This window comes from Spinacia oleracea, chromosome 6 (assembly GCF_020520425.1).
Source record: "Spinacia oleracea cultivar Varoflay chromosome 6, BTI_SOV_V1, whole genome shotgun sequence".
Lineage (NCBI taxonomy): Eukaryota > Viridiplantae > Streptophyta > Magnoliopsida > Caryophyllales > Amaranthaceae > Spinacia > Spinacia oleracea.
This window is the reverse complement of record NC_079492.1, coordinates 68506197-68520404: the sequence shown is the minus strand read 5'-3', so window position 1 is coordinate 68520404 and position 14208 is coordinate 68506197. Positions and strand designations below refer to the sequence as shown.

Genomic DNA, 14208 nt, shown 5'->3' with positions numbered 1-14208 from the left:
TTTAAAGGAGAAGTGTCCAAAATGAGCTGGAATGGTACTTTTGCACCGTAACGGGGAACGGGATGTGCTGAAATTTGAGGGGGAAAATCATGGTGGGAAAATTTCGCCAAATTGGAGGAAAGATTTTCGCGAAAAGTTGGAGGGAAATATTTCCACGAAATTCCTTCGAAGGCAAGCGTTCCTCTGTTGCTTCAACAGGAGAGAGAAAGAAACCAGAACAAAATCAGAGAGAAAGATAAGGGGAGATGGAGATAAGGGATGGTACCAACTTATAGAGAACCCCAATACTCCCAATTTTCAACTGATTGAAAATGTATTTGAAGTTTGGTTCTTCATTGAAATTAAAGTCGAAATTCAAAGAGTATTAACTTGAAGATGAAAATGTATTCATAAATGGAAATGTATCTATTTATGAAAGACAAAATATACTACATTTGGATGTAACAAGTACCATTGATTAACTGGTAAAAAAAAGAATATACTGTATGTGTACCAATATAGATATTGGTACTATATATGTACCATACTTTAGATATGTAACCAAGAAGTTAACATATGATACTAAAAACTTAGGTTGGTACTTCAGTTGTACCATTCCGTACCAGATTTTAGGGAACAGTATGATATATGTACCAAATTTACGACCCGACATAAATTCAGGTATTTTATTTATACCAAATGTGAAATGAACTATATTTGGTATTAAAATAATACTATATTCAAAAAAATTTATATTTGGTACGTATTATGTACCATAATAATTTTACGAAGAAAGTCAATAAGATAATACGAAATCTTGAGAATATTTTTTACCTTTTCAAGGTCCTATTTGTCAGAGGAGATTGGTTCCCCTTATTCCGACACGTTATTGGCCTGCCAAAATATCCCAAAAAAGGGGGGGAAATTATGGAAATAGAAGGGCGGGAAAATAGAAAGTACAGTGTAAAAAGAATTTTAGGGGTTTATTGTTTTAGGAGAGATAAAGAAAGCAGAGTTGAATTTGGTATTCCTACAAAAATCAACACTTGGTCGCACATCATTGAGCAAGTTTAAGGTATGTGCTTGTCTTAATTATGTAAATCAATATATGAATTTTGCATATTCAATTAATGAATTAGGGTAATCAGTTATTGATAAATTGCAATTAAGTTTTGTAATTGAGCAAAACAAATTATGAGCAAAACAAATTATTGGTAATTTGTAAGAATTGAGGCATGATTATTAATTAAGTGTGAATTATAATAATCTGTATTGATAATTAAATAAGTGGGAATGTATAAGCCTTGAGAATGGATAATGATTTTTAGGTACTGAAATAATCTTTGTTAGGGTTAGGGTTAGGGTTTTGAAAGGGGTTTTTACTTAATTGAAATGTAAAATGTTGCAGAAATATGGTTGAATTTGTTGGGAATGATAATGAGGATGTAATTGAGGATGTAATTGAGGAAGTACACATTACGGATGATGAAGAAGAAAATGGAGCCGATGATGATATACTGAGTCCTCCATTTGTTGGGATGGTATTCCAGAGTTGGGAAGAAGTGGATACGTACTACAAAAGGTATGGGAGACAACAAGGATTTGGCATACTCCGTGCTGCAGGGTCGTATGTGCAAAAGGGGGGGGCAAAATCTAAGGAACTGAGGGGATACTTGTGGAAGTGTGAATGTTATGGTCGTGCAGTGTATAGGCGTCGGGTTGAGGGGAAAAGGGTTTACTCAACTAGGGATGAGCTTGGCACCAAAAGGTCAAAGAAATGTGATTGCCCTGTTCTAATGTATTGCAACAGGACCAAGGATGGGGAATGGGTGGTTAAAAGGGCAGTTAATGAGCATAAGAACCATTGTCCAACACCGAGGAAATCTAGGTATGTTCCTAGGTATCGACAGGAAGACATCACCTCTCTTGTAAAGAGGAAGTTGTTTAATGACTACAACTCGGGTGCTAACGTTCCTCAGATATTTAACTGTCTAGCTAGCGAGAGGAATGGAGTTGAGAACGTGACATTCACCAAAAAAGATCTTCAAAACATCATTGCTAGGGATAAGGCAGAAAAGATGAAGGAGGGAGATTGGAATGCAATGTGGAAGTACTTTAAAGCGATGTCTACTGACAATGAAAATTTCTTTCACAAGCATAGGGTGGGTGAGGATAACATATTAAAGGATGTGATGTGGGTAGATGCTAGGAGTAGAGCTGCTTACGAAGAGTTTGGAGATGTTGTAGTGTTTGACTCCACCTACTTAACAAACGAGTATGACTTGCCATTTTCTAACTTTGTTGGGGTTAATCACCATGGTCAAACCATTCTGCTTGGGTGTGCATTGTTATCCCATGAAGATTCAGAGACCTTTGAATGGTTATTTACCGAGTGGTTGTCATGTATGTCTAATAAAAAACCCATTGGTTTTCTTACTGACCAAGACGCTGCCATGAGGAAGGCCCTACGAGAAGTAATGCCTGATGTCCGACATCGATGGTGCTTGTGGCACATACTTACCAAGTTCAGTCACAAACTTGGAAAATACAATGACTATGAGCTGTTCAAAGTTGAGCTTCATAATGTGATTTACAACAGCCTTACCAAGAATGAATTTGAAGTGCAATGGACTGATGTAATCAAGAAGTATAAACTGGAGGGTGAGATTTGGCTTGCAGGTAATTCCATAATTATACTTTTCATTATTTCATATATGGTACATTAATTAAAAAACCATATGGTACATTTTCATGTAGACACACATTTTCCTGCAGAAAAAACAGACCTTAAGATGTTCAAGACTTGTTTATGTTGATTTCCTTTTGCTACTATTTCAGGATTATACCATGGAAGGGAAATGTGGGTGCCTGCATTTATGAACGGGATGTTTTGGGCTGGAATGAAGAGCACTCAAAGATCCGAAAGCATAAACAGGTTCTTTGATGGGTTCGTTGATAAGCACACACGATTGTTTGAGTTTGCTCCATTTTATATTAAAGCAGTGGAATCTAGAGCTAACGATGAGCAACAGGCTGATGCAGCTGACCAAAGGGCAGTTCGCCCGTTGGCCACCCAATTTAGTGTTGAGAGAGCCTTTAGAAAGGTGTACACGGATGCAAAATTCCTCGAGGTTCAAGAGCAGTGCAATCGTGTACTGTACCTTACTTCTCTTGAGACTACTATGGTGTCAGCTGAAGTTGCACATCATAAGCTGGAGGACAGAGTGTGGGTGTTGTGTAAGGAAACCCGCAAGGAATTTTCAACAAAGTACAGGCGGAATTATATTGTGCAGTTCAATTTGGAGACTAAATTGGCGGAGTGCGAATGCAAGCTGTTTGAAAGTGACGGTATACTTTGCAGGCACATTATAAAAGTGTATGACATGCATGACATTCAAGATGTCCCAGATGTTTATATTCTTCGTAGATGGAGGAAAGATGTGTCAAGGAAGCACTCGCGCGTGAAGGTGGTGTACCATGATCCAAGTAAGACCGAAGATGTCATGAAGCATGATAAATTAATGCTAGCATACGAGCCAATCAGTTTGAAGGCGTCAACGAATCCCGAGTGCATTAAAATTGTGATGGATACATTGAAGGTGTTGGAGAAGCGGTTGGATCAACAGTTGATTGGTGTGGAAGATATGGATGCTGATGAGACACAGGATGATGTTGGTACTCCTGGTTTGTCTCAAACCAACAAGAAGAGGGCAACTACTCCAAAATCTGTTACCAATGGGTGCAGTCAAACCAAAAACAAGAGGACCACCAAAAGTACCCCTAAGTCTGTGAACAAACGAAACAAATGTGCAACACCTCCTGATAACGTCAAGGTGAATGATCCTGTGGCAAGAAATAAACCACATAGGACACCAAGTTGTAGGCACCGTTCTTGTGTTGAGCCAAAAAAGAAAACACCCATAAGGAGAAGGAGAAGCAAAACAAATGATGTTGCTGGTTGCTCACAGGAACCTCCCACGCAGGTATTACAAATGTATTTATAGTACTTGTTTCGTTGCAGTTCATATGTCCAAACCATTAACTTTGATTTGACTTATTCTTATTCAGGGCGCTGATGATGTTGAGTTGACACACACTTCTGCTGGGGGTATTGAGATGTTATCTCAAGATGGGTCAGTTGGGTATTTCACCAGCATAGTTGGAGGAGATGATGTTGGTGATGTTGGTGATGTTGGTGATGATGGACTTGGACTTGACAATGTTGATGATCTTTTATGCCGAAATTCTCTTGGGTGGGATAAGTGATTTTCGAAGTCAAAACTATGAAGAGGAAAATAGGTTTAACAATGAAATTGTTTATGTGTTGTTGTTCATTTCAGATATTTGAATGATCTATATGTATGTGTTTCTGTGTATGTGTTTGAATGGGATAGAATCTATATTTATGTGTTGTTATTACCACAACTTTGCGATCCTTACTGTCATTCTTCAAGCTTTAAAAAGTACTAATAAACCTAATTTGGTACAAATACTGTACCAAATACAGCACACATAACCCAATTTGGTACAAAAATTCCAAAATCTTTAACAAAGATACCCTAATTTGGTACAACAAATGTAACAAATTCAACATGCGTGGGCTGTATTTGAATAACTAGGGTACCAATTTTTAAAAGTCCCTAATCCATACTTAATTTTTAAAAGTCCCTAATTAGTGTGCAGTAATCCATACTTAATTTTGTTGTATTAAATCTATGCCCTTCCATTACGTTTAATGTGTAGAACCGACATGTACAAATGAAATACCTAACCCTAACCCTAAACCCTCAAACCCTAAAGTAATTACCTATAACCGATATGTACAAATGACAACGGATCTATATCGATTTTCTTTTGTAAGCAATTCGGTTGGTGATGCGGGAATTCATTTCCGATTGATTGGGAGAATATTTAATAATTCCCAATTCATTTGCCGTGTTGATGCATTTTCGAAGTTGATCAAAAGGTTTGATGCTTCTAGAATTGAAGTTGTTAAACAAATGGGTTTTGGTGGGATGCTAATGTTGAAGTTGACCCAACTCTCGCGACAGTTCTGCTATTGGTTAATGACTAGGGTGGATGGAGTTGCCCAGACCTTGGTTGCAGGTGATGGCAGAGTCTTACCGTTGTCTCCAACACAATGGAAATGCATATTTGATCTCCCAATGGGAGGTAAGACGGTTCCCTTCGACGTGGTTGATAGTCCGACGTTGGTTGTTAAGGCTGCGAAGGTGGCTCGGAAATTCACAATGGTGAATGGGGAGGGAAAGGAAATGGTTTCTTTACGTTCAGTCATCGATGCGTTAGTCGAAGAGGATGAAGATGGCAACGTCACCCAGCTAGAAACCGAATCGGCCCGTAGCGAATTCCGTACTGCTTTCTTGATGGCGCTCTTGGGTCTGGTCATATGTCCTTCGACTGATGGATCATATATGTCTAAGCCCTTGATGCAAGCGTGTACTGTGGCAGACATGTCAATTGAATATGATTGGTGTACGTTTGCCCATGAGTGGCTTATGACTAAGTCTTCTGAGTTTGCTGAGAAGTTTGACAAAGCTGGGTTCGTGGCGGGATGTGGTGGTTGTACCCTGTTCCTCTTGGTACTTTTCCAAACCTTTTTTCCCCATAGTGAATGTTACTTTTCGTATTATTTAAATAATTTTTGATTAAACATTTTGGTGAACAGATATTCTACCTAGATCATTTGAACAGGCCTCCTCTGTCGTGGAACGAGTTCCCAAGGATAGGAGTTTGGACAACTGAGCATGTCTTCCTGGCTAGGGATTTGGACAAGAAGGAAACTGACGACTACGGAAAGCTATCAGTAAGTTGATCCTTTTACAATGAATCACAACACAACATTAAAATCATGTGTAGCAAACTTATTCTGGTTATTGGTTATTATTTATGGAAATGTTTAATGTTTATTGTGGCAGTCACTGGACATTGCATATGGGGAACCACATCCCCGACTCGCCAGAGACAAAATTACACCCATCTCGCAGGAAGATGAAGATGAGGATTGCGAGGATACAAGGCTAGTAAATAATGTATGTAATTCATCTACGCATTTATATTTTTACATTGTATAAATCGTTCGAGTATACACACTAAAATTTGGTCATCTTCCATATATGGTACAGATTATGAAGTTGATCACACCTTACCTAGAGAGGCTGGAGGAGAAGATTGATAAGTTGCAAACGGCACGGGACAACACAAGACCCTTTGGCTTTCCCATACATGACCAGTTCCATATCCATTCTCCGGCTCATCATTTTGCTGACGATATACAAGATCTTGATCTTGGTTTGAATCAACCATTCACGTCTCTTGAGCAACTGGGAAGTCCAAGGATAATCAATCCAACCTCACAAAGAACCCAAACAGAGCAACAAGAGATCAACAAGAAGATGGCCGCTGTCGACGATATGTTACACATTGACAATCACCATCAAGTATCAGTTACTGATGTCATTGGCAAAGTTGCAAATGAATCTCTTCAATCCGTATTAGCACAACGTCATGAAGAGTATCATGCCAATAACGAGAATGATCCTGGGAACAATAAGGAGTTGAATCAGGACGACCCATTGACTAGTAAGGAGTTGAATGAGGATGCGCGTGACAATGATGAGGAGTTGAATGAGGATGCGCGTGACAATGAAGAGGCCGCTGCTGGAGGAGGAGGACCAAGGAGGAGGAGAAGTTTAGGACACCGAACTCATATTCCATCTGCAGCAGTATTTTCGGGAGATTTCGTGTCTGGTACAAACCAAAGGGTCACAGGTCCGGTTAATGACATCACTGCCTTCGTTAAGAGATGGAAAGATTTGAGAGACGAGGCTAAGTAAGTTAATCAACTTATAAGAATATCATCCCATTTCATTTAATACCTTAACTAAAGCAGTTCTGTTTTGCAGTCCAGGACAAGTCATGATTACCTGCGATGGCAGGAGTGCAACCCAAAGAGACTGCTATGGGGTCTTGCATACAAGAGCGAGGGTCAGTGCTGACTATGTAAGGATGGCTTCGGAGATGTATATGAAAAAGTGGGCAATGGATTACGAAGGCAAGAGTCGGAGAATTATGCTTGACCCAACATTTGCGGTAATTACGCCTTGAATTGAATTATTACGCCTTAAATCACATTTTTGATTATTTAAATCACACTTTTAAGTTTGAATTCGTAAATCACATTTTTAATTATTAAAATCACATTTTTAAGTTTTAGGTGTTTAGGGTTTACACCAGAATATATTTATTGAACATCATTTTATATTACAGATGAGGGTAATTACGAATAAGGATCCTTTTGAACATCTGGCAAAGAAGCACGGCCAACCTCTTCGTGACATAACTGCATCCCAGATTTGTGTGGTATTTTTCCTAGTTTTAACATTCTCCTTTCACATGTTCTCTGAATAAACAAATAACTAATAATTCCTGTGGTAATATGATGGAATCAGATTTTTGTTCCTGTATTGGACGATGACCATTGGTGGTGTGCTGCATTTGAGTTGAAGGAGAAGACCGTATGGTTCATGGATACTATGTACCCCAACCCCGAAGAGAAGCATAAGTCTATTCTGAAAAATATGGTATGTTTTGCTTCCAAAGTTTTTACGCCGATTGTCATTTACAAACTACAATTTCTGGGGTTGATGTGAATGCTTTACATCACAGATCCCGGCCATCGACACGATGTTAAATGTCCATGACCCCCAGTGGGAACTAGGCACAATGGGTAGTTGGGGAAGACAACTAGTCGAGCTTATGAACAACACCGACAAGTATGTGAACCAGAGGATTTAAATCATTCTGTGTGTCATTTAAAATTTATTCCCCCATTTAATCACAACTAGTTTTCTTGCAGTCATAGCTGCGGCGTACTAATGTTGGGATGGATAAAGTCATCGGCCGCTCGTATCGTATCAAGATATGGAATGGTAAGTGGCTTTGTATTTAGCCCTCATATATATTGCTCCTTATTACCATTCATTCATCGTTGTAGGAAAATATTGTTGTGGCTCGAAAAGCGCTACTAATGGAAGACTTTCTCTCGGAATTTAATGAAGCAAAGGATGAAGCATTGTCAGCAATCACCTGTACTTGAAAGTCATCTGATGATTCTCGTAGTAATATTATGTAACTCTTGGAAACTGTTTATTAGCCGGATTATCTAATGTTTAAGATTTGTGTCGGATTTTTTGGTGGTAATGTTTACTGCTGCTTTTGGATAATTCACTTTACTGCTATGCGGATAATTTATATCTAAGGGTCTTGTTAGTTGATTTTGGATTATTATCGTTTACTTAACTCTTTTCTTTGTAAGTGTTTTATTATTTGCCTATTATGTGTACGAAGTTTGGCAACTTTAAAATCTTATTATCACCACCAAAAGTGGGTCAAATGAAAGTCAAGTGTTTTATTATTTGCCTAAGTGGTGGTACCAAATAAGAAGTGTACGAAGTTTGGCAACTTTAAAATCTTATTATCACCACCAAAAGTGTAGCAAATATAATGGGTTTACTTGAAGTCGAAGTTCTTGGTACGTCTAATGTACCAAATTCGATGTTCTGGCTACATTTAATGTACCAAATCGTGCCAAAAGTGTAGCAAATATAATGGGTTTACTTGAAGTCGAAGTTCTTGGTACATCTAATGTACCAAATTCGATGTTCTGGCTACATTTAATGTACCAAATCGTGTTACGACATGAAAACGTACCAAAGTCAAAGTTCTGGTTAAATGCATTGTACCAAACTTGAATTTAGGACTACATGAACTGTACCAAAGCCAAGTTGGCAAATGTCATACTCATACCAAAGTTGACAAATGACATATACCAAAGTTGACAAATGTCGTATACCAAAGTTGACCTGCATTTCACTACATGTGTGCATTTCACTACTTGTGTTCATTTATCTGATTGATTTCATACATAACTACAAATCAGGGATCTTAATTGGCGCATAAATATCTTATTTCTACCTGGATTCCTTTAAAACAAAAGACCCCTTAGTTCACAGTAGAAATATAAACATACAACATCAAATGTTTGGTCATAAACTAACTTCCACACAAACTTCCAAACTAACTTCCAAACTAAGTACCAGAATTCAAATGCAACAGAGTTGCCGAAATACATCCAAAATACATCCAAATTACATCCAAAAACTTAAGTTCAAGCACGTAAACACGGTCTACACACGGACTTGCCTCCCAGAAATAAGGTCGTACACCTCAGGTCTCCTCACATTCAACTCGCACAAGATGTCATCAACAGCAAGTGATACCCTTGCATCCTCTATTGCACCCTGATGATGATAGCAAATAAATATGATAGCATTACTACAGGACTATTGTTTTCAAGAACACACACAACTAAACACATGGAACTAAATGAACGTACCGGTTGGAATGTGGGAGAAATTTTGTTGCGTTGGACTATGTCCTTTATCCATGCTAGCATTACAACACAACTTGACACACTGCATTACAGTGATCAAACCATATAATCCTTATATAAACAAACCAACTTATATTTACGCGAAGCGATTGCGTTGGGTTACTTACTCATCGCTTGGTGGGACAGAAACAAGGTCAACCCCCCATCCACTCAGTCCATCCTTTACCCATGACTCGTCTTTAAAGTAAAACAGGGTGTCCAAGTACTTGAACTACAAGAATAACAAGTCAATCATATGTATGAAATGTATGCGATAATTATTAAATGTTTTTAGATACAATCATTACCATGTGGCTAATCAGACGACCGTGCTCAGACAAAGGCTCGTCTGATGTAGGATCAAGGACCCAAATCCGCTTATCCTTCATGGATAATGCAACACAATACCAACGTGTGTGCGGTGGAAGTGTGAAGTACATGTGCAACACGGGTACTACAACCTGGCATGAATTGTAAAATAGATACGATAAGTTAAATGGTAAATTAAAAATTTACCAATAATTATCACAAATGTATTTAATTTAGAATGTGATGTTATCTCACATACCACAAACATTTCCCGAATGACGAGGTTTTCAAAGGGGGCACCGAATGGGGCTACAAGAGACTGAGGGGGTTCGTTTGTTTGTACCTTAACCTGCCACAATTAGAAGGTGTACTAATTACCTCAAGATACGTTTACAAAAAAATTATCAGATCATGATAACATAGATGAGAAATACGTCTGAAAACTAACCCCGAAACCAGGTTCAAGCATTACACTTCGTCCTCTACCGGCACCCAATTCTGCCTTCCACCTGCTAGTATACATCTTACTAGCCACTTTGACGTATTCTATCCCCGCATACTCATCCATTGCTACCATTCGATACATCTGATATTTGCTTAGACATAAACCATCGAACTCAATCAACTCTGGTCCTTCATCCCTGCATATATTGATCAATTGAAGGATAATCAACTGTCGTATTCCAAGTTAAAACTTGTAAACATTAACAAAATACAAATACATTAATAATCATAATTTACTAAAAAGTTTGACATTTACTTGCTATTTCCCTGGCACTCCTTGATGAAAGCAACCAATTCCTTCTCCATATCAGTACGACTCTTCCGGGAGCTCCTAAGAGGTGAAACTCCCTTTAAAATTTCAGTGGTGATTACCTGTGCAATTTGGATATGTATATAACCCAACATTAAAATTATCTAAGATAAGTATATCTTGGATTGTTCATTCACAGTAGTGTAAGAAAATGTACCGGCTTCTGAGCAGGAGATTGTACTTCAGTCTGTAGCGTGGTCATAGATTTCGTAGGGACAGAACAATCAGAGGAAGAGGGAGCCATAAATCCAAGAACATCTGAGGTAACCGCAGAAGAAGGACCAGGGGTTATAGGATCACTCACCAAAACTGGAGAGACTGAAGTGGAAGGAGGAGGGAACCCAAAGCCTCGGGTGCCAATACCCCGAGCTGAACCAAAGGCCGGTGCAAAACCCACCGGCGACGGAACTCCAAACTGCTGTGCAGTGGCCGTAGGAATTGTGGTCGGCCTCATTGTCTGCGTACCTCCGAGAGCAGGGCAAACAGCCACACCACCCACACTACCACCACTTGTACCTCCACTTTGAGTGTCCTTCAACCCACTATCTTGTTCCCTCACCCCTACTATTCTTGACAAATCAAGTTTCATACTTCTTAAAACCTCTCCTTGGTTGTGCATTTGCTCCTCGATTCTCTCAAATCGGCTTGTTAAAACATTCAGAACCTATATACAAATTTCAATCACACAATCAGAATATCTAGTGCGCGCGCGGGACAGAAGCCAGAAACTTATAAACTAATCAACTAATAATCTAATTAAACCAAATTGGATTAGAAACAATAGATTAAACCTCTTTTGCAATGTAGGAACCCCGCATATCTCTTGGCAATCGAGGATGGTGTCTCTCGCCGTAAGCAACATCAACAGACTGGTTGTGGAACATCAAAATAAAACATCAGTCCATATATGAATGAATCATTATACTGCTGAATCACTACTAACACAACATAAATTTTTGGTATTCCATCTCACCTGAGTTCTTCCATAGTCACCTCCAGCTTTCTTGTCTGCCTCTATCAGGGCATCCACATCAGATTGGGACCACACAGCCACCCTCGGCATAACACACCATTGCCTAGGAACAACATTCAGGTGGTCCAGGTAGAACACCTACAACATTAACCAACTTGCTTCAGAATCAAATAAGAGCTTTGCAAAATTATACACAATAAATAAAAATATTTTCAGTTATACCAACCGTCAAAAATAGGCTGCAGCCCCCCAATCCAGAAACAACTCCATGCTGATCAAGGTAAACCCGTCTGTGCTTGGGCACAACACCAGCTCCAGTATAACAATCATAAAGGCTATTCTAAATTCAAATTCCTCCTCTCTTGTTACAATTGGGACAATAGTAGCCACCGCCTTACCCTGTCCATCCCTCATCCCAACTGCAAATTCCCAAGCTTTCTGAACAGAAACCCCACCACTATCCCCATACATCTGAACAATATGGTCTGCTATATTCCTATGGCGTGTGTCTAGGTTTCCATTAAGAGATGGTACAGGCTGAGTACCCATAGGCAGCCCCAAAACACAGTTAAATTGGATGGGATCCAGGCTGAATTCCATATCGCCCCCACCATAAAACACCCCATTAGCACCATCTACCCTGGTCACTAACCAGTAGGCAAATTCTGGGGACAGGTTGCGCAGTTTCACGGTGAGGAGGGCTCCAAACCCCATTTTTCTAACTAAATCCCTTCGACTGTCATCCAACAGTGACACCAACTTTGAAAACACCTCAATCCTATCATTCTCATGCATGCCTTTCCTCAGCCTGGTGGACACAACAGTCTCCGATTTCTTCACCTGAGCACCTACACTCAACTAAGATGCATACAACAATGCCCACTAAATCAAAACCATGTAAGAATTGATCATAAACATTTGTTCTGATTAATTTTCAATCACAAAATAGATATCCATGAAATAGGTAGTTAACAATTCAACAAACCATCGGTCTAATAGTAGTGGTTAAGTTATGAATACTAACGACGTCCTCGTCATCGTTGCTCTCTGTACGTGGCTCCTCCTCTCCACTAATCTCCGCATCATAGACTTTTCTCTTCTTTCCACTGGAAGAACCTTCCACTGCCTTTAGTCCACATGCAGTTGTTCTCTACACACACAACACAACAAGTTTACTTATGTCTGAATATTAAAAATAGAATTGGATTAGAATTGGATTCTTCTATTTAATACAATAGCATTCTTAATTACCGTTCGTGCTCCTGCCCTTGTAGACACGCCCTTTCCCTTAACAACGTCTTCCTCTGTTTTTTTCTCCTTTGGAAGTGGAGCATTACGTTTACCCATTTTCCTAAAAAATTATAAAACTTAATGACTACAATAACAACGTAAACTAAACACAAGAAATTCACAACATTCCAAAACTTCACACTGCAATTACTTTTAAAATGCACACATATAAACATCCACACATAATTAGACCAGTAATTAGACCCAGTTTGGTACAAATCTACCAATCCAAATCTCATTTGCGATACCAAACTGTCAAACACTTTCAGTACCATTTTAGGATCAATATAAAATTATGATCCTTTTTAAAAATAATTCTATATTTAAGTACTATTCTCCATATTATCAACACTATTTTTAACAAATTTCCAAAATTTAGGCGACATCAAATATACCAAATTTGTTCAAATATCAAAACCCAGTTACAAAACAACCATTATTCATACTCCTAATTCCACCAACAGCCTACAAAACCCTAAACAAATATTAAAAAACGATTATTAATAAACGAACTAAAACATGCAGCAATTAAACCAGAAACCCTAACTAACTGAAACCCAGAAATTCTTAAAATTAGACGACTTTAACAATTAGGATTACAACCCTAAACCCTCCAATAAGCCTAAATACATTAACTTTTTAAATTTTCGATTTGGGTTTTAGGGTTTTACCTCTTGATGACAAATAATTCTTCCTCCAGCGCAATTGCTTTTCACGAATTCACCAAATTAACGAACAATCCTAGCTCGTCTTGAAAATGGAGGTGTGAATTTTTTAGCTCGTCTTGAAAATGGAGGTGTGAATTTTTTGCCCAAAATTCCCGAAATCTGAATTTCTTGCTCGTCTTCACTGCAGGAGGAGCACGAGGAAGAAGGACTGCTTTGAAGGAGGAGAGAGAATAACAAGGAGGAGAGAGACAATGTGAGTATTAAATACCTCAAATTCAAAAATTTTGAAATCTGAAATTTTTGCCAGCAATGAATAACGGAGTCCGTTATTTCCAAGTGGGCCTCTCTCTTTTTACGGTGAAAATACCATAATGCCCCCACTTGTGTCCAGATTGGACACAAGCCATTATGGAGCAAGACTTCCTCTGTAGCCACTTACTAAAAGGACATTTAAACAGTCAATCGACTACTCATCACAAGAAAAAGTCAGATGATCATAATAGGAAAAAGTCGACTTCAATTATGAATATTCTTAAATGAACTACCAATTTTCCACTAGTTAACTGATTTCTTGTTGCTCAGAAATTTTCTTGTACAATCTTAAACTCAGAAATTTTCTAAGGATCCTTTCCTTGGTTATATCACTTTCATACAGTAATTATGGACACGTTTTCGCAAAGTTAGGACCATCAAAGTTAGAATAAAACTCGCATTGTTTAGAGCT

The 14208-nt window shown here is 38.6% G+C and overlaps 2 protein-coding genes across 3 annotated transcripts; one reads left to right on the top strand and one right to left on the bottom strand.

Moving 5' to 3' along the window:
- The first annotated feature begins 1391 nt into the window (after positions 1–1391).
- On the top strand, positions 1392–4245 carry LOC130463241 (protein FAR1-RELATED SEQUENCE 5-like). The gene is made up of 3 exons (XM_056832314.1): positions 1392–2658; positions 2818–3962; positions 4048–4245. The coding sequence occupies exons 1-3, from the start codon at positions 1392–1394 to the stop codon at positions 4243–4245; spliced, it is 2610 nt and encodes an 869-aa protein (XP_056688292.1).
- A 4702-nt stretch (positions 4246–8947) lies between these two features.
- On the bottom strand, positions 8948–13750 carry LOC130464097 (uncharacterized). Of its 2 annotated transcripts, XM_056833505.1 has the most exons (14): positions 13488–13750; positions 12778–12877; positions 12551–12676; positions 11527–11664; positions 11345–11422; positions 10858–11217; positions 10711–10740; positions 10500–10615; positions 10188–10380; positions 9999–10088; positions 9739–9891; positions 9559–9662; positions 9395–9473; positions 8948–9299 (listed from the first exon to the last, which is right to left on the bottom strand). In XM_056833505.1, exons 2-14 carry the CDS (start codon positions 12871–12873, stop codon positions 9186–9188), a joined length of 1677 nt encoding a protein of 558 aa, XP_056689483.1. In that variant the 5' UTR covers positions 12874–12877; positions 13488–13750; the 3' UTR covers positions 8948–9185. The 2 variants fall into 2 exon arrangements, with proteins under 2 accessions (XP_056689483.1, XP_056689482.1); XM_056833504.1 differs by having other exon boundaries at positions 10711–11217.
- Positions 13751–14208: the final 458 nt, after the last annotated feature.

Coding starts and splice junctions, on each gene's coding strand:
- LOC130464097 (XM_056833504.1), bottom strand. CDS start 12,873: ATGGGTAAACGTAATGCTCCACTTCCAAAGGAGAAAAAAACAGAGGAA. Junction 10,089..10,187: donor TGCTTGAACCTGGTTTCGGG/GTTAGTTTTCAG, acceptor TAATTGTGGCAG/GTTAAGGTACAAACAAACGA. Junction 9,474..9,558: donor TCTGTCCCACCAAGCGATGA/GTAAGTAACCCA, acceptor ACTGTAATGCAG/TGTGTCAAGTTGTGTTGTAA.
- LOC130463241 (XM_056832314.1), top strand. CDS start 1,392: ATGGTTGAATTTGTTGGGAATGATAATGAGGATGTAATTGAGGATGTA. Junction 2,659..2,817: donor GGGTGAGATTTGGCTTGCAG/GTAATTCCATAA, acceptor CTACTATTTCAG/GATTATACCATGGAAGGGAA. Junction 3,963..4,047: donor CACAGGAACCTCCCACGCAG/GTATTACAAATG, acceptor ATTCTTATTCAG/GGCGCTGATGATGTTGAGTT.